This window comes from Trachemys scripta, chromosome 17, assembly GCF_013100865.1.
Source record: "Trachemys scripta elegans isolate TJP31775 chromosome 17, CAS_Tse_1.0, whole genome shotgun sequence".
Lineage (NCBI taxonomy): Eukaryota > Metazoa > Chordata > Testudines > Emydidae > Trachemys > Trachemys scripta.
Genome location: NC_048314.1, coordinates 20,303,600 through 20,323,981, shown reverse-complemented (window position 1 = coordinate 20,323,981; position 20,382 = coordinate 20,303,600). Strand labels below are relative to the sequence as shown.

Here is a 20,382-nt window from a genome sequence, read left to right as displayed (position 1 = left end):
ATGTTCTACAAACAAGAGGCTAGCTCCCTCTAGTGACACAAAAGATTATTAAGCGTCTGCAAAGGAAGGAAATGGTTTTATGTACAAATACCTCTTCTTTGTGCTTCCAGTGAAATTATTACATTTTAAGGCTATTTGCTCGGATTGCACCTCTATTCCCAGCTCTAATGAAATAATTTAAAACATTTGCTGTACTGTAGTTTGAATTAAAAAGAAAATGGGAAATCTTGGGTCAACAGTGAATTTCAGTTTTAAAGCCCAATCTTTCATCTCAGAAGATCCCAAACTACTCATTCTAGTCACCACAAGCATGCACTGATTCTGTGACCCATAGTCACGTGAGAAGACCTTACTTTCACAAGTCCTCTTAACTGAAAATCATGCCAGTCACATGAGCAGACTATAGGATTGGGCATTAAGAGTAAGATTTTTCAAAAGCACCTAAGTCCCTTTTTCAAAAGGGATTTAGGCACCTAGGAGACGATATGTTAAATAGCATACATGTTAACCTCGATATTAAATAAACTGTACCTTTATGTTAGTATATCTCCATGCACACTATACTTTACTTGTATCTGTTTCTAGCCCAATATAGTTACAGAAGTATAAACAAGTGCTTAACTGCTGTTAGTACCTCCCAAAATCTCCCCCAATATATACAATAGCTTTGGAGGACCACACACTTAAGGTGGAATTCTGGTTCCACTCCCTTGAAAACTCCCATTGATTTTGACAGGCGCAAGATTTGATCTATAGCGGATTACACAAATCCTATAAACAATTATAGTGCCAACTCCTGTACAGGCAAAACTCATTTAAGCTGCTGGGGAGATTTTCCTAAGGCAAGAAAAAAAGAGCAGAACTTTTGGGGCTGCCGCTTTTCAATGATCTTTTAATATGTGGTCCCGCCTCAGTCTTGTGCTGTAGGCGGGCTGCGCGGAAGAAGAATGCAGCTCAGGACCCTACAGAAGAGTGGCTGGTGTTAATCAGAATCTGGAGAACATTTGCTTACCAGCTCAGACCAATACTAAGTTAAAGTATATTTTCTGCCTAAATTGATTGGCATGCCCCTCTATTAAAAAAGTGTGTTGCTTTCCAGTGATCTTCTGTGGAGATTACATGGGTTTGTCAAAGAACAACTTGTATATATGAAGTGGGCAGTCCATTGTATTTGAGGGGGGCTGTGGATTTTGGTCAACATTTTCTTATAAAAACAGAAGTGTCAAGAACCAGGGATGGGCTCTTTCACTTAACTCTCGGTGGTAGATATTAACAAATATTAGATATTTTGCAAGCTCCCATTTGTTCTGCTGCCTTCTGTTGTATACTTTAAGGATTTCATTATCGTGTAAAGGAAATACTCAGTAGCAATTAGTATTTAGGGGATGCATATGTATTTTAAAGATAAATATTTACATTTTGCAGTGATCTATATAATTGCGCCTCATTATACAATCTGCACTGCAGAAATGACTCTCACTCTTTTCTGCAAAAGCGTGTACCAGTATTAACTGATGGTTGTTGTTAGTTATGGGAGCATTTAATACTGTCTTTCACATGCATCTCCCATTTGACACCAGTGGTGAGCAGAGCTCTTTGTGACCTGTAGTTCAAATCTATATTGTCCCTCAAAATGACAATACCTTACCTCACCTAGGAAGAAGTGACATAGGCTGGAAGCTACCCTGCTTACAATCAAACTTGGGGCTGGATTCAGTCAAACTCCCTTAACCTCTGCAAATGCTGGGGGTTTGCAAAGACTTCTGCCTGGCTTGTATACAGGAAGAAGTTTCTATCATTCGACTCATACCCTGTATGTGGCAGGGTGTTTTCCTCGCTTATCAAGAGACTGCAGAATCCGGGCCCTTATCCATTAATACCAGATGAGTGAAACATCTTTTGTTCAATGGGAAACTCTGCAGACAAGAGACTTAGTGTGCAAGCCTCTGAACTGCCCTTCCTATTTGTTGGAGGCTGAGGAAGAGACAGAATAAATAATGTTGATTGCTCACCCACCTCAAAAATCCGATATTGCATATAAAATCTTGTGGGGGCAACAATGAAGCATCCTTGATAAGAGCAAGGGCTTTTTCAAAGTACCCTCTTTGGAGAAAGATTATCTGATCTTGTTCTTTTGTCTCTGAAAAGCCCTCGAAACAATGCACCATCTGCTACTGTTTGGCAAAAGGAAGCCAAGGTCTCCTCTGACAAAGGCATGCTTGCTATTGTTTGCTCCTTAACCCTTTCAGCAACAAACTTTCCCTTCTCTCGATGCAAACATTTATTTAGAGTATAAAGTGACAATCTTCCTCCTGCCAATCCCCCAGCAATCCTGAGTTCAACTCTTGACTCTACCACTGACCTTGGTTCACTTGGTTAAAAGCTCTCTGCCTCAGTTTCCCCATTTGCAGAACTGGGACAGTATCCCGTATGTAACAGTATCCCATATGTACCAAAGAGGGGGTTGGGAGGGTTAATCGTAAAGCTTTTTGAGATCCTCAAATGAAGCCTCAAGGGGTTACAAAAGCACATGGCAACAATATAGACTATCACAATCAGGGGCCTGTTTGTCACTGCTACAGTTGGCTAGAAAGACAGAGGGAATTTTTTTTTCCACAGCAAAGCTCGTGTTTTTTTTCCTTTTTTGTGTATGTGCCAAAGTTTGACATTTCAATGACCATTTTAGCTGAAATATCAAAAATTCAAAAAGCGTCTGACTATCCCAGTAGTTTTCAAACTTTTGTACTGGTGACCCCTCTCACACAGCAAATCTATGAATGCGATCCCCACCCCCATAAATTAAAAACACATTTTTTTTTTATATTTAACACTGTTATAAATTCTGGAGGCAAAGCGGGATTTGGGGTGGAGGCTGACAGCTCGCGTAATAATCTTGCAACCCTCTGAGGGGTCATGACCCCAGGTTTGAGAACCCCTGGACTATCCCTTGTCACAACTGGTCATACGAGCCCCATAATCTCTTCTGTCCTGCATTAGAAGAGTAACATCTGATAGCATTACAAACTGTCTTAGAAATGTAATGAATAACTACTGCATTTTCTGATACTTTGTTAAATGCTGTCTTACCAAAGTCATCATCAAATTCTTTTTGCATCCCAATCCTTCTGGTTGGAGAAGCGCGGGGTTCAAATCCATGACTGAGAGATGTTTTGAGACTTCGTCTAGGAGAGGATGAAATAATTTCCGCTTGATTCTGAGCTTCAGAAAGAGCATCAGATATGGAGCGATTCCTTTGATTTGCTGGTTTTCTCTCTGGGCTGTGTTAAGCCAACAACAAAAATTTGCTGAATGACAGATGTGAAGGAGAGAGCACTGTATTTCATTAACAAGAAAAAAATATATAATAGGGTTAAAATTTGACCTCAAGATAAAGTGGGCCAAATTTGTCTTGGGTTAAATCAATAGAATCTAGATTTACATCAAAGTTATGCCCGGGATGGATTTTTCCCACTGTGTCAACTTGCCATTCAATGCTGAACCTGATTCTATATTTCTCAATAGACCTCGGGGAAGCCAATGAATGAAAGCTACGTGTCGTGTCACTAAAACTCCCGCACGCAATCTCCTGAGGAAATAGGGAATACAGAAATGGACGCAGAAAATTTTGTCTGACTATAGAATCTTGCTGCCTAACATGGCTTCAAGCTGTAATAACAAGAAGACTGTTTCATTCCTTTGAGGATCTCAAAGCACCTTCCAAACAAGAATGAGTAAACTCTCTGCGGTAAGGAATTTGCTTGTTTACAGGCCCAGATCAGGGCCCCATTGTGCTAGGTTTGCTATACAAACACACAACCAAAAGATGGTCCCTGTCCTGAAGAGTTTACAGTCCTTGGACCATCGGTCCTTAGACCATCATTATGGATCATTATTCCCATTCCTCAGATGGAGAGACTGAGGCAGAGGTAAAGCACCTTGCCCGAGGTGCAGAGTCACAAAATGGGGAGGAATACCCATGAGTCCTCATTCTGAAGGCTTGCTCTGAATGCTCAGCAAGACACTTTTTGCTAAACAACAAGAAAACCAATTAGGAGGCTGGGAAGGAGAAGAGGACTGGAGAAGAAGTCTAGTCTGTAGGATAAGAGCAAAGGACGGGGGGTCAGAGTCCTATGTTCTATTCCCAACTCCACTCAATTGAGTGATCTGTGGAAATTTACCTGACCTCTGTCAGCTTCCACACCTATAAAACAGACCGGCACAATTGGCATTTAAAAAAAGTCACACTTTCCAGTTAGATTTCATTAGCAAACAAATGTTATAAACAGAGATACAGATATGAGTAGAGCGTTTTATAGTTGGTTATAAACATACCACTACAAAGTGTACTATATGGTTATAAGCAATTTGCTGGACTTTGTAACAATGGATTAACCATTTAGTAAAACGTCTGTTTGTTTATTAGCTCTTTTATAAATGGAAGCTTCACATAAAGTTGGACCAAAAATCATACCCGCCAATGTACAAAATTCCCCTTCCTGTACCTGGATGATGCTGGAGAAGCTAAAGAGGCACCTAATTACCCATCCAAATTACTACTTGCTCACAGCTTGGATTTTTCCGCACTCCTGAAAATGGAAATAAGTACCTCGCTGTTTTGAGGCTTCATTCATTACAGCTGGATTGTGCAATCCATGCTCACGTTCGGGAGGACTTGTTCCACCACCATGAGTCAGGGTTGCACAGCCTCGCCCTAGATGTTTGCAAAGCTCGTTGAAATGCTTTTATGCAAGGGGCTCGGGAATTGCAAAGTCTCGCTCTGTATCACATTTCTAGGACTTGTGGTGAGCCTGGCGAAGGCCCGGCTAAGTCCTGCAATAGGCGTAAATGCTTTAATACGGTGAATCATGTCAAAATGCAGTCTAGGAGTCCCACCGAGCTGCCTTTTCCCGCGATCCTGTCCGACATCGCGGTAGTCAGGCCGCTTTTACCCTGGATTGGAGCTGCGCGTCTCTGAGCACAAAACAGCTCATTGCCTGTGAGCTAAATGGACACAGGGTCCACTGGGAATATTTTAAAAACCCCTGCACAAAGCTTAGCTAAAAAGATTAGGAAGGAACGCGTGAAAATGGGCACCTATTGATCTAGTAGCAGCTCGAACAAGGCGGGGAGACCGAGGCAGCCTGAAATATTGACAGATGGGTTTTGTACAAAAAAATGAACGTGGAAAAGGTTTTTTTTTATCAGCAATCAGCTTAGGGAAATCCCATTTCATTTTTTTCATTAATAAGCTTTTCTTTGTTTTTCCTGGTGCAGAATGACCCAGAAATAGCTTGAACGAGTAGAACGGCTCCTATCAACTTGCGCCTTGGGTGCCGTCTTCAGAAAGTGGGTATGAAGATGGAGTAGGGAGAAGTGGGAGGGGATTTCTCAGGAAGAAATTCTAATATTTGTCTCTGACAAATACCTGGGGCCTGGTTTCGGTCTTCGCATTTTGTGCCAGTTTCTTAATCGGCTCCACGACTTCCTTAGGGATCACTTGGGAAAGGACAAATCCTGCTTCAGAAAGGGTGGAGATCAAGGGCCTGATCCAAACTTTCCCTTGCGTATAATGGGAGACTCCTGCTGACAGGCTCAGGCCCTACAGGAATATAGTGATAGCAGGGAACAGACGTGCACGTGGTGACCTCTCCTGCATGGTAGGGTAGCTGAACGGAAAGCAGAGCTTGGCCTTGAGCCTAGGACATGACCTAGAGCACGTGCTCCAGCACAAGTGGAAGTGCAGGGAGCTGTTCAGGAGCCATGGGCAGAAGTATGGCGGAGCTGCCCGAGCTGAGCAGTCACCAGTTCAGGTGCCTCTTGTGCGCAGAGTCAAAGGGGCAGAGCATAGGCCAACGGGCGAGTCTCAGCGTGCACGGACTTCAGCGCAGTCCTCCTTTGTATTAACGAGGCATGTGCTCCCCTCTTGGGCCTCAGACCTGCTGCTCGGCAGGGGTGACTGGGTGACCGTGCAGCCTTGCTCCAATGCAGGGCCTGGTTGCTTTGCAATCCCCATTCAGCTCATTGTCTTTCAACTTGCACGTAGGTTGGCACCGCAGCACCCGTGCAGGGCAGGATCAAAGCCTCAGGCACAGATCTCAGCGAACACAGAGGGAAAAGGGGCACGGCAGAGTCACTGGGGGAAAAGGAGTTTCGAATCCTGTGGAAGCGACGTGTAATTTCCTAATGGATGGAGCTCTTCAAAGCCAGAGGTCTTCAGTGGTGCCTATTCAAACCTGATACGCTAGATCCTCCGCTCGTATAAATCAGCACATCTCTGCAATGGGACTGTCCTGACTTCCACCCGCTGAGGAGCCAGCCCTGCAAACATTCACTTTTGAAAACAGCTTTTTGTTTAAGACTCAGTTTGTTCCAAAAGTTCTGACCAGCCCTGGTCTGTTTAATGACCCTTCACTACTACATGATGGCTCCTAGGAGACGGTCTCTCTCATTTCTTTAATGGAAAATACACTTCAAGCTTTTATATCGGTTGTCTGTTAACTCAAAGGGAATTCAGCTTGAGAAATAACCGATGGGCATGATCTCGCCCTGAGAGCAGAACTTGGCTCGTCATTTTCCACCCAGCCCTAGTTCAGTAACAGCCAAACACATAAATATTTAGATACTGGGGGACATGCTGGCCCCTTGAAGTCCGGGGCAAAACTCTCATTGACTCGACTAGGGCCAGGATTTTCACCCATTATGTTCTTCAACTTTCCCACCCACAATCACATGCATGTAATCTAGGCAGGACTGTTTCCCCCTTCTCAGTCTCCTCCCTGGATCGCAGGATACAAGACCCTCCTACTTCTCTTAGTTGCCCAGATGAATTCCCTGATTCTTCCCATTCTTCCTGGATTTTAAGTGGGACCTTCACTACTGGATTTCTCTTCATTTTGATTCCCTTGTTCCTGGGCAAGGTGACTGTTCTCATCACTTGACTGATTCTTTCCATCACTGTGCATCCAAGAGATGCCTCTTCTTTGTTTTATATAAATCTATATTGGGGCTATAGGACCATGCTGCAAAATTAGGATCTTGATTTCAAGCAGTCCAAAGTTTGGGGTGGTTCAGAGCCAGAGTTTTGATCTTGGCCCATCTCTGATTTCCAGGCATTCTGATTCCCCCTCTTGTCTAGTCCACCACTGGCCAAGAGATGAAGACAAGGACCTGTTTATAGGGGTATTGACCAAAAGCTTTCAGGTAAGAAGCTCTGCATGAGACATTCCTTCCCCACTACACAGACTGGCTGCCTTGGCTATGTGTAGGGCCCTTCGTTTTCGGGTTTTATTTTATTTAATTTTTCCTGGGAATTTACTAATGTTTATTACTACAACAAAAACAGGTGAAAATCGGCGCAAAAAACTGTGTGAATTTTTCTGGGTAAATATTGGGGTCTAATTTGGTGGACAGAAGGACAGGGGGGAAATATTAATACTTGGAACAGAATTCAATTTAGTTTGCTGCAGAACTAAAACCGAACTCAAAACACAATGCTACTTGTGAGTTTAAGAAAACAATGTATCTCTGTTCCCCAAATAAAACTTTTCATTTGAATCAACAGTTTACCGTTGTACACTTAGAATTATTAGCCTATAAATATTTACATTTAATAATCGGACCACACCATTTGCAGCGCATACACTCAACTTCATCCTTTTCTCCTGTTTTTTTTTTTTTTTTTTTAACTTTCTCATTCTTCCTTGGGTTCTGACAGGTATTCTGATACAGATTTTCATTTCCTTCCCCTTTTAGTGTCAAATCTTTAAACTGTTATCTTGAAATGTGTGCGTGGTGGGCGTGAGATTCATCAGTACGTTCAGCTGCAGCCGCACTTCAAAGCAGTGCCTGACTGTTTATTGTGTTTATCTTCTAGACTAATACATTGCCTTATGTCAACAGGCAGCTCTGCATATACACAGACTAATGTATTATCGTCATACATAGATCTCATGCGATGTATTGTATTTTCCTAATAAAACAAGTTATTTTTTATATATTTAATGATACAAAAGTAGGGTGAAAATCGGAGGGGGGGGGCTAATATTTTTTGTAAAACCCCGGGATTTTTTTTGGTAAAAATCGTTTAAACTGAAAACGAAGGAGTTAGCTATGTGTTATAGGGCAGGATTGGAGTGAGTGTCTCTTTATATTCTCCACTCGCCCTCCATCTCTATTATCAGTACAGCACCACCACTAGAAGTTCTTCAGCTAGCAATGGACTGAGCTCGGAGTTACCCACCACCACAGCCTGCCACCATCCCTCAAGTCCAACTGTAGCCATATTTTGTACATACACCGTTCCTTTCATCTCTCAGGGCAGCGATCGCAACGGGGTTGTGATGCTTTGTGTGGAGGCCTCTATTGGTGAAAGCGTTTCTGTGACGCCGTAAGGACTTTGACTCTGCTAGTTAAACAAACTGAGCTCTGCTTTCTCAGTAATTGCATTGTTCAGGAGATCAGCACAATCTATCCTATTTCTACTTTGTCTGGTGTTTGTCAATTACAGTTGAGGGTCTAGTCCCATCTGGATTCAGGGGGATTTCTGCATCTCACCGCCATTAGCGTGAATGAGAGTTCCATATAAATCCCAGGACATCAAGATGAGAATAACAGACCCCACAGCGTCTTCAGCTAATGGGCCTGATCCTGAGAGGTGCAGAGCATCTGCCACCTTGCTTCCCTCCAAGGATGTTTTGTTTTCGAGATCTTTTGTGCTGTACGTGGGTGACGTAACTGCTGCATAATCCTTGCAACTGATCCACTGGAACGGGAATCAGTAAAACCTTTGTGACCATGGTTGATGCACACAAAGAAGAGGTTTTACCTTTCAGTAATTCCAGTAATTACTGTTCATAACTTCAGTAAGCTGAGCTAGCCGGATTTCTCTCTCCAATTGCCATTTCCCTCTTGTTTACTTTGTTTACAGTTTTACTGATCAAACAATCTTCTTAGAAGAATCTTGTGCCGTATTAAAGGCATTTACTGTCTGAATGGCAGAGCCCAGCTTGCATGCGAAGAGCAGCAGGTCTCCATTTTGGTAGATCATTCTGCAGTTCAATAGTTAAATAGAATCTAACACTGGAAATCCAATCCCACACACGTCAAATATTGCCTTTCTGCTGCGTTCTTCCCAGTACACGCACACTGAGAGTTTGAATTTGGCCCTGAGGCGGCAAACAGCCAAACTGTGCTCTATTACACCAGTGTAAATCCAGCACCTCATGCAGTTACTCTGCATTTAAATCTTTGTAAAGTGAGAGTGACATTGGCCCATCGTATTGGTGGTTTTGAAGTCAAATGAAAAACGCAGGGCAGGATATGGCCCTTAGTCTTATGCTGCACCTCCTATCTCCCCCAATTAGGAGAAGGAACATGTCAAGAATGGGAAAAGCAAATGCTGACTTTGTCTCAGGCAATGCTGAATCGGCACTTGGAGCTCCGATCCTCCCTCCAGTTCAAGGACCCCTGCCGCAGCCCGGCAATCTCCTCCCCTTTTCCTGGGAACTGCAAGTTAGGGACAAGATTTGGGTCTCCTGGTCCATCCCTGGCCAATCCAGGGGTATATTTGTTAGAGCTCTGTCCTGTGGGGATTGAGGAGTTAAGTCTACACTGACTAGGGCCCTGCCAAATGCATGGCCATGAAAAATGCATCACGGGCAGTGAAATCTGGTTTCTCCATGTGAAATCTGGTCTTTTGTATCAGAGGGGAGCCGTGCTAGTCTGGATCTGTAAAAGCAGCAAAGAGTCCTGTGGCACCTTATAGACTAACAAGTCTATAACCTCGTTATCTCTAGCCTGACTCACTCTTGCGTGCATATTTATACCTGCCTCTGGAAATTTCCACTACGTGCATCCGACGAAGTGGGTATTCACCCACGAAAGCTCATGCTCCAATACGTCTGTTAGTCTATAAGGTGCCACAGGACTCTTTGCTGGTTTTTTGTGTGCTTTTAACCTGTGTTTCTCGAATTGGGGATCCTGACCCAAAAGGGAGTTGCAGGGGTCACAAGGTTGTTTTAGGGGAGTCACAGTATTGCCGCCCTTACTTCTGCGCTGCTGCTGGCGGAACACTGCCTTCAGAGCTGGGTGGCTGGAGAGTGGTGGCTGTTAGCCGGGCACCCTGCTCTGAAGGCAGCACCATGTCAAGCAGCAGCAGCACAGAAGTAAGGGTGGCAGTACTGCAACCCCCCTACCTCCCCCCTACAATAACCTTGGGATCCCCCACAACTCCTTTTTGGGTCAGACTCCTACTATTACAACACCATGAAATTTCAGATATAAATAGTTTGAAATCATGAAATTTACTATTTTTAAAATCCTATAGACCAAAAAGGACCATGAATTTGGTAGGGCGCTACTGACACAATGGGGTGCCTTTATACAAATAGCTCTCACTGTATAGAATATATTCTACAAGCCAGGAGTTTTCTGTGTACCACCATCTGCATTAAACCTGCATTGAATGTAAGGCTGATGGGAAAATTTGAGTCCACATTAATTTAATCAACGTTATAAAAAATGTTCATATCGTAGCTTCCAAAATTGCCATTCTCGGCCATACTCCCTCTTTAATTAAACTTACGTGTGTGTGTGTGTGTGTGTGAAATACACACACACACACAAATGTGTGCGCATACATACGCACTCAAAGCTAAATCTACAGTAATCATAATTTTTCTCTTCCCCCACCCTCCCAAACTTCAAGAGTAAAGTGAGTGAAAACAATTACTGTAAATGAATCTATAGTATCCAATTGGCTAAACCACTCTTTAATCCTCTGCAAAAAGGAGATCAGTAGAGATTTAACTAGGTACTCATAAAGATAATCAATTTAGTCTACTTCTGTCAATGCCATATGTTGTACCACTGTGTGTTCTGTGGAAGAGGAGGGGGTGAGGGAAGGAAGATCTGTCTATTACTTTTCTAAACATCTTTGGGATAAATAACACCCTAAAAATAATGTCTTTAGACAGAAGTAAATGTATAGAACTAAGCATGATGCGCGGTGAACAAAGTATGGCTCTGGTGCCTGGCCCAAGAGTACAAAAGTCCTCGTACGTTGTTCAGGCTGGTTTTAAATGCCCCCATTCCCTTCCCATCCCCTTTGGAGATCATCCTACATTCTAGTAGGAATCACCATGAGGAAATCAATGGTTCGTGACACTTGACACAATTATTTAACGTGCGTAGGAGTTTCGCCTGGATCAGGAAGACCCATTGGCTCCAATCCTGCCAGGTGATCAAGGCTGGGATTTCAATGGGAGTTGGACATCTAGCCCCGTAAGGCATCAGAAAAATCCCACCCCAATCATTTGGAGTTGAGGGTGCTCAGCACCTCACAGGACGGGGCCCGCTGTTAATTTCAACTCCAGAGCTTTCAGCATCCATTCTTCTGTACCTTCCAAACAGAAGCTTGGCATCAGAGTACAGAGATTGGTCAATCAGCAGAGATCCATCAACTTCTGACATAGATGCACTCTAGACCTTAACATTAAGCTGGGCATTAAAGTTTTCCTAAACTTAGGAAAAGGTGAGTTTAGGTTAGGACTGTAACTCGGACAGTTGGGCTTAGTATTTTCAGAGATTTCTGATGAGGGATTTTTAAGCAATGAATTTCCCTTTGGCCTGCAAAATTCCCATTGGTTTTAGCTGGTTTTATGCACACACAAGCAGGGCTGGATTAATCTTTTGTGGGCCCAATGCCAAACATATTTGTGGGCCCCTAGGGGGGCAATGGAACATGGCATGTGGAGGTCGATCCCTGGAGCGAGGGGCTGGCCAGGGGCAATGGGGCATGGCATAGCGGGGGCAGCCCCACTCTGCCCAGTGTGAGGGCACTGTTTGCAAACTGGCAGTCACCAGACGCACACTGGCCCACCTGGCCCTGTGCTGCAAGCGTACCCCTTCCCCTTGCTCCACTTGCGCTGATCCGGGCGCAGCACAAGTGGAGCAGGCCCAGTCAAAGCTGCTTTTGAGCCTGGGTCTGGCGCCACTGGCACCGTTGTAAACCTGGCACTGCACATAAGAGGATCTGGGAAGTTGTGGGTGCTCATTACCTCTCAGGATCAGGACCGCGGGCTGCAAGTTCGGGTCTGATGTGTGCTCCCCACTACAAAGTGTGCTGCAATAACTAGCTACACTGGGATAAGAACAGAACATAGAACGGCCATACTGGGTCACATCAAAGGTCCATCCAGCCCAGTATCCTGTCTGCCGAGAGTGGCCAATGCCAGGTGCCCCAGAGGGAGTGAACCTAACAGGTAATGATCAAGTGATCTCTCTCCTGCCATCCATCTCCACCCTCTGACAAACAGAGGCTAGGGACACCATTCCTTACCCATCCTGGCTAATAGCCATTAATGGACTTAACCTCCATGAATTTATCCAGTTCTCTTTTAAACCCTGTTATAGTCCTAGCCTTCACAACCTCCTCAGGCAAGGAGTTCCACAAGTTGACTGTGCGCTGTGTGAAGAAGAACTTCCTTTTATTTGTTTTAAACCTGCTGCCCATTAATTTCATTTGGTGGCCCCTAGTTCTTATATTATGGGAACAAGTAAATAACTTTTCCTTCTTCACTTTCTCCACATCACTCATGATTTTATATACCTCTATCAGATTTCCCCTTAATCTCCTCTTTTCCAAGCTGAAAAGTCCTAGCCTCTTTAGTCTCTCCTCATATGGGACCCATTCCAAACCCCTAATCATTTCAGTTGGCCCAATCTGCACTCTGAAATTTTGGTGCCTCTGCAAGTTTATGAAAGTTCTTCATGTAATCAAAGTGTTTTGTGTGTGGCTCAAAAGCAAACGTAAAGAAACATGCTGGGGAGAAAAGCCATAAATAGTCCCCCAAAGAAGCTGGCTTCTTAACACCATAGGGCCCTCCATCTGCACCATTCAACTGCTTAAAGAGCTGACACATTTCTGTGAAATATACCTGGAAAGTGTTTGATTTGAACAGTGAGGCCTCCGAGAACACAAAGTGCTGTCTCTCCTCAGAGGATGGCTCAGAAACAACGAATCTTCCTTCTATAATTTAATTTAAACAACCTGGCACACAATGCTTTTTAACACCTAAGAGAGTAGAAAAGCAAACGGGGAAAAGTCTCTCTAAAGGGTTCAATAGATTAATAGCTCTCCCTAGTGGGCAATCATTGAATTGTAATGGGAAGATCATAGTCTTGTGGGGCCAAACCCTGCAATACCTTCTGGAAGGTGCTGGGTGCTCTAACTCCATTGAAATCAGTGAGAGACAAAGGTGCTCAGCACGCTGCAAGATTGGACCCACCACTTTCTAAGTAGCCTGCGTTGCTAGTATATAAGGGAGGCTTTCTCTTCATCCACCTGATGCGGTAGAGCTAGTATTAGCTACAGAACATAAGGTGATCAATTGTTCTCCATGTCCACAGAGGGGAGGACAAGAGGTAATTGGCTTAGTTTGCAACAAAGGAGATATAAGTTAGATATTAGGAAAAAGTTTCGAACGCTGAGGATAGTTAAGCACTGGAAGAAGTCCCTTTAGATATGTCTCCCCTGCAATTAAAAACCGGCAGCTGGCCCAGGCTAGTTGATTTGGGCTCATGGGGCTGTTTAACTGAGGGGTAGAGGTTTGGGCTCGGGCTGGAGTCCAGGCTCTAGACCCTGAAAGATGGAAGAGAACATAAGAACATTAGCATGGCCATACTGGGTCAGACCATAGGTCCATCTAGCCCAGTATCCTGTCTACCAACAGCAGCCAATGCCAGGTGCCCCAGAGGGAATGAACAGAACAGGTAATCATCAAGTGATCCATCCCCTGTAGCTCATTCCCAGCTTCTGGCAAACAGAAGCTAGGGACACCATCCCTGCCAATAGCCATTGGTGGACCTATCCTCCATGAATTTATCTAGTTCTTTTTTGAACCCTGTTATAGTCTTGGCCTTCACAACGTCCTCTGGCAAGGAGTTCCACAGGTTGACTGTGCGCTGTGTGAAGAAATACTTCCTTTTGTTTGTTTTAAACCTGCTGCCTATTCATTTTATTTGGTGCCGCCTAGTTCTTGTGTTATGAGAAGGAGTAAATAACACTCCCTTATTTACTTTCTCCACACCAGTCATGATTTTATAGACCTCAACCCTATCCCCCCTTAGTCATTTCTTTTCCAAGCTGAAAAGTCCCAGTTTTATTAATCTCTCCTCAGACGGAAGCTGTTCCATACCCCAAGTCCCAGAATTCAGGCTGAAGTTGGGCTCCCCCAGCCCAAACATGCACAATGCAATGGAACAGCCCCTTAGCCCAAGTCAGCTGGCACGGGCCCAGCCGTGGGTATCTAACTGCAGTGTAGAAATACCCTTAGGGAGGCTGTGGAATCCCGGTCATGGGAGGTCTTTAAATATGGGTTGGAGAAACACCTGGCAGGGATGATCTAGGTCTTCTTAATCCTGCCTCAGTGGGAGGGATGGACTCCATGGCCTCGTGGGGTTCCGTCTAGCTCTACATTTCTGTGATTCTCTAGAGACCCTCACACAAGATCTTGGAGCAACTAGCCCATCCCACAGCCGTGGCTACATTCTATTTTTAGCATGCTAACTCGATGGGAGCTAGCACGAAAGCTGAGACTCACCCCCTCAGCCAACTGCAGACAGACCCTTGTGGTACAAACCTAACTCCTGGGCTGAGTTCTGCACAAACCCAGGCTTGATAGGATTCAGGCAAAACTCTACAGCTGAGTCTTGCTTTGAGTTTCTGGTCTCTAATCCTTGCCATTCTCCAGGACAGCTAAGAACCTCACAGAGCATTGGGATAATATTGTTGCCATTTCAGAAAAAGATGTGGGGGCGGGGAGAGAGATTGAGAAACCCAGATCCCAACCCCCCCTAAACTCCAGGGAAGTTTTGCTCAAGATTCAAATTTTGTGGATTAGGGCCATCTCTTGAAAAGGCTTTTGTCAATATTTTCCTGTTGATCTGCCTGGTCTGTACAAATTGGGGGCTCCCTATTTCTGTATATCTTGTGTCAAAATCAGCCTACTTGGCAATTCTCTGACTAAGGAATAAAGAGCACTGGAACTCCATGCTGAATTGGTGCCATTTATTTTAACTGTGTGTGTGGGCAAAGTATTCAGCAAAGAATAACATAACCAGATTTGTTTACCTTCTAGTGAGGAATCTGGGAGATGGAGAGGCTATGCTGGCTATCGGCTTTCCTCGCAATAGGCACGTTTCCATGTCAGATTCCTTCGTCACGGTAAAATCTTTGAAAAAAGACAAATGAAGGTTTTTAATAATACACTCTTCACAGGAATGAAAGGGTCCCAGTTTTGGCATCTGTTCTTCTCTCCCTACTTAAGTACAAGCACTTCGCTCTTAGACAGCTCTCCTGATTCAAAAATCTCCAAGTACTTCAGGAAGGTGGGTCGGCATTATTATTCTCATTGTACAAATGGGGAAACTGAGGCATGAGGTGGGGGTATGGCGTCACAGGCCAGTGGCAGAGCCAGAAATAAAACCCAGGTCTGTAGCGTCACAAGTGCAAAGAGAGGAGAATAAACCTGTTAGAACCTTATCCCAGTTTTCCAAACAGTGAACTTCTTCTCAATCCAGTCCCACCCACAGTCTCACAACTTCCTCAATGTGCACAAGAAGAGCACCTGATGGCTAGGTTGGGAAATCTAATTTTATCCCCATCTCTGGAATTCCTTAGGCACCCAACCCTCCTCTCTGTCAGCAGAGGAGGAACGGTCTTTATTTTGGTGTATTGGAGCACTCCAAGCATCCGGTGGCCGGACATCTCCCTCCCCTTGGACTCCGCTGGGAGGATTATCAGCGCTAAGCCTATAGCTATGCAAACCAATAAGATAACGTGCGAGCTAGGCCCACGCTGGGATGTTCTGATCTGAGAAGAACTTCCCCAGAGTCTGAAGGGTTCAGAGCTGGTGATCCAGACTGCCCCAGCCTCTACTAAATATGGGAAAATGTTCACTTCATACTGGTACAAACAGAACATTGCCCTAAAGTCTAGCCAGTTCCTCCTGTTTTCTACAGGGGTGATTTTTCAAAGGCAAAAGGGACCTTGGAAAGTCAATGGGAGCTGAGTGGCTCACTCCTATTTCATGCCTTTGAAAACCTCCCGCAATGCTAATGTCAGTCACCCTGTGGCATCTTGTGTCACCATGCTCTACCTTCCCACACGTCCTTCAGGGCTTTCCCATGCATCACCGAATTGGAACTCCACGGTAACTCCTCGCTAACAGCGGCTGTGTCAGCTCGGATCCGCTCCTTCCTTTTCCGGGCTTCTGCTCCTTCGGGGCTACCCAAGTACAGCGTGCTATCCTGTGCAGGGTCTAATGAAATCCATACGCCATTAGGACTCTGGACACCCAGGAGTGTTCGTATGTTCATGGTCCTGTTTCCCTCACTTTTAGGTGTCTTGGGCTTTGACCGTGGAGAAGACCAATTGGGAGGTTCTAAAGGTATATGTTCCTCTCCTCCATTGTCGTTAGAGTCTTGTAGCCTGCTTGTTCCCCTCAGTCTTTCAGTTGCCAGCTCAATCCGCTCACCAAGTTCCCTGGCTAGGGAGTGAATGGCCTTCACTCTGTCCTGTGTATTTCTATACAGAGGGAGGCTGGAAGTGTCCTCAGAAGCTGAGGCGTTGAGGCCAGATTTTGCAGTTTTCAGTGGAAGGAAAAAGCTCTGGGGAGGCAGGTACTGAGCTGGAGAAGGGCTGACTGCCAGGTCTTTAAGGTTCAAAGGGCTGAGGAACCCACTTTCAGATGCCAGTGAAGAAGGAAAATCAAATGTCTCTTTTGCTTTAGGTGGCTGGCTCGTCTTTGGATGTAAGTCACTGTTTAAACACAAAGGGGGACCCACATCAGTGCAGGAAGTAAGATACAGTACCAGAAGTCAGGCTGATTTTTAAAGAAGACCAGACTAAGTGTCCAGACAAAGAGACCAGACACAGAATAAGGCAGCTCGTGAGAGAGAGATTGATGCTTATAGATTAGAAAATGCTTGACAAATCCAGGACTGAAGATGTAGAGTGAGGTGCTAACATCTAGGACAGAGCTTCAGAGGCTTGTCTATTAAATGCTGTAGAAATAAAGTCTTTAATAATATGAAGCATAAAACCAGGCTGAAATATTGGCCTATACCTAGACCGCACAAGATTCTCATGCTGTGTTTATAACCCAGTCACTGATTATTAGAACCAACCCACACACTGGGCAAAGAACCATCGTGGTTGGACTGGGTTTGGTTTTTTTCTACAATACTCTAATTTGAAATGAAATATTCTTATAACAGAGAGAGAGAGACTGAACCTACCAGCAAAACAAATCACACAGGGGCTTTTCTGGGGAAGATCTCACAATGCTTTACAAGCAATAATTAGTTAGGCCCCAAGACCTCCCTGTGAAGTATCACTATCATCCTTTGACAGGCTGGTAAATTAAGGCACACAGAGATTAGGCCATTTTCTCCCCCAAACACATTAAGTTAGTTTCAGATCATGAAACCCAGAACTCCTGGCTCCCAGTGTCCGACTTCAACCATTGCACTTGCATTAGTATGTGATGAGGCAGATTTTAATATGGGAACTGACAGCACCTGGTACATCAGACTCAAAGTCCTTTCTTGTTGCTGAGTAACCAGTGACCTTATTCATTACAGTTTAAAACAGAACACTTATGACACATCTCCAGGACATGCTAGAGAAAGGGCTTAAGAGATGCACTTTTGTATCTCGATGGCTCATGTAATACCTGCTTCCCTGCTCCTCACTTCTCAATAAAGCACATGATGTTTTATGCACCCACTCCATAAAATTCCTTTCCAGGCTCCTTTTCATGGTCTGTTCCTGAAATGAAAGAATAACAATGTAATTGCTAAATAACTATGGAACAATAAAATACTGCTTGGTCTTCACCCCGTCTAACAGCTGGCCTACATAATCAGATAAGAGTCTACTACAGAGGCCAAGTAACGAAGCTATTCTTTCAGCTCAAGTAGTGGAAGCTTCTGCTTTTGCACCTAAAGATCAAGGGTTCCAACCCCACCGATGACCCATACAGCGATCATCATCATTAGAACTTGAATTCCTATATTTGCCCAGATATGACTCAATTTATATAAACACTTAAATTTGCCTCCAAACACAGTACAGTGGATCAGGATTTTATTTTTTTTTGTTTCACTCTATCACCATCCTTGTTCATTTAACTTCTTTTATATACTTACTTGGGCAAGTTTATACTGAGAACCTTGTGTTGCAGGAATAATTCCCCTGTTTAAAGTCTGTGCCACCCCAGAACATGATTTCTTTGCAAAAGCTTCCTTCTGTTTCCTGTACAACTCTTGCAATCTCTGAGCTCTTGTTTCTCTGGCCTGCTTTAAAGACTTTTTCTCTTCTAGGTTTTTCTTCTTTCTTTCCTCAACCTTTCTGTGCATAAATTCATGCACTTCTTCTGGGCTGTAGGTGTGGGCTTTCCCTACGTTTACCCTCTTCTGAGCAGACTGGTTAACATTTTCCTTCTTGGACAGTTTCTGTCCTGGGCTGTTTGAGCCCTTACTTCTTGGAAGAGATGCACTTTTTCTTCCATTGCAATTTCTTGGCTCTATTCCAGCTTTCATTAACGAGGACCTGGTCTTGTCTCTGCTGTAATCGGAGCGAGTGCTGCTGCTGATTTCAGTTGAAGGAGGATTGGTTTCTGGATATGGCTTTGAATCTTCTGCCTTTCCTGTTATGGTATCTTTCTGCGGCTTTGTACTTATGCATTCCTCACAAGATTGGTTTTGCAAATGTAGATCCCTTAGTATTTGCTTTGCATCTCTGGTCAGTGCATTGCTGGCAATTTCAATGGAACTGCTGGGTGTAGTCTGACAGCTTTTATGTGGAGGGCTGTTCCACATGTGATCACCTCCACCGGGAACACCATTTTCTCTAGAGCTTTGTTCTATTTGTGGGGTTGCTATAAAATCTTTACCAGGTTCTGCAAAAACATTTTAAAGCAACAGTTAGTTTATTACTTTGGGGATGTATCATTTTCTGTATCGAACCTGGCAGTCACAAAACCGACTTTTTGCTAATGGTCTGTCTGTATTTGCATTTATAACTCTGGCTTTGCTGGGGTTTGTTACTTAGCAGTAAAACCTCAGTGGAGGTTGAAAAATCACTGCAGGTTTTTACTAGAAGTCAAAATTGTAAGGGCTCTTTTTGACATTGTAGTGGTCAGCTCTATGAATGATCTGTGAATTATGGACCTTCTACGTAAAAACAATTTAATATGTAAGAGCAGTTGCAGACTCCTTATCAAAAGGCCCTTTAGATAAGAACTCCATCTAAGGTCTTGGTTCAAACACAATGACACCATCAACTGGCCAATCTCCACAACCACTGTGGAGTCGTTGTGCCAGCTGACTACCAACACGTGATATCGTAACTGTTCCATGGAGCTGTTTAGTGGAGAGCCGGGGAATTGTAACCATTTTTAATCTCAGGCACTCATAATGACCTTGAAAAAACAATTTGCTTCATCTAGTTTCTGAAGGGGTGTTCAGCCACTATTTTTTTTCTTTACCAAAATAAAAGACCAGGATCTCTCCCCTTCTCCTTACAACTCAGAAGTTACAGGTAACTCTACCAGAGTCATTTTTAGGGTTCCACTCTTCACATGTGCTCCCCAGCTTTGTAAATTTAGGAAGTGGACCAAGCAACTTTTTCACCAGCTTCTGACCTTCTCGCCATGCAGAAGCACCAATCAGTTTGGATCCTGGAAAACAAAACACAGATGTGGGTTTTCTTCCTTAAAGTGCCCCCCCCCTTTTTTTAACTTCCTCATAAGTCAGTTTCAAGGGATCACACTGGGGATGCTGGTGTGTGTGGAGGGGGGGACAATAGGTTCCAGTTAGAGCTAGTCAAAATTTTTCATCAACGTTTTGATATTCATCAGGCTATAAAAAAAATGTAAGGCCTCTCAAATTTTAGACCTACACTCATAGGCGTGCGCACGGAGTGTGCTGAGTGTGCCCAGACACACCCTAATGCAGGGGTGGGCAAATGGTCCCTCTCTCCCGGCGCGGCAAGCCGCCGGCCCCTCCCCCGCATTCCCCTTCCCCTGGAGCCATGCCACCGCGCGTGCAGCGCTCTGGGGGCTGGGGCTGCGTGCTCCCGCGGGGCAGTGTTTGGCTCCGTGGGAGGCTAGGAGTCTCATCTCATGGTAAGGGGTCCGGGGCCAGTGGGGTTGGCTAAGGGGTGGGGGCAGTCAGGGGACAGGGAGCAGGGTTGGTTGGATAGGGGGTGGGATCCCGGGGGGGTGGTTAGGGGTGGGGGGGGTCTCTGGACGGGGCAGTCAGGGAGCAGGGGGGTTGGATGGGGTATGGGAGTCCCGGGGTCTGTCAGGGGGTGGGGGG

General features: G+C 44.6%; 1 protein-coding gene across 1 annotated transcript in view; it reads right to left on the bottom strand.

Annotated features, from left to right (window-relative positions):
• Nucleotides 1–20,382, bottom strand: part of LOC117867196 (centrosome-associated protein 350-like) — a 46,542-nt gene that overhangs the window by 10,973 nt on the left and 15,187 nt on the right. The window contains exons 6-11 of the mRNA XM_034752022.1: nt 19,614–19,742; nt 18,211–18,962; nt 17,736–17,830; nt 16,158–16,819; nt 15,131–15,230; nt 3,053–3,278 (exon numbers count right to left, since the gene is read on the bottom strand). Coding sequence (XP_034607913.1) covers nt 3,053–3,278; nt 15,131–15,230; nt 16,158–16,819; nt 17,736–17,830; nt 18,211–18,962; nt 19,614–19,742 — 1,964 coding nt within the window. The remainder of the gene's footprint in view (nt 1–3,052; nt 3,279–15,130; nt 15,231–16,157; nt 16,820–17,735; nt 17,831–18,210; nt 18,963–19,613; nt 19,743–20,382) is intronic.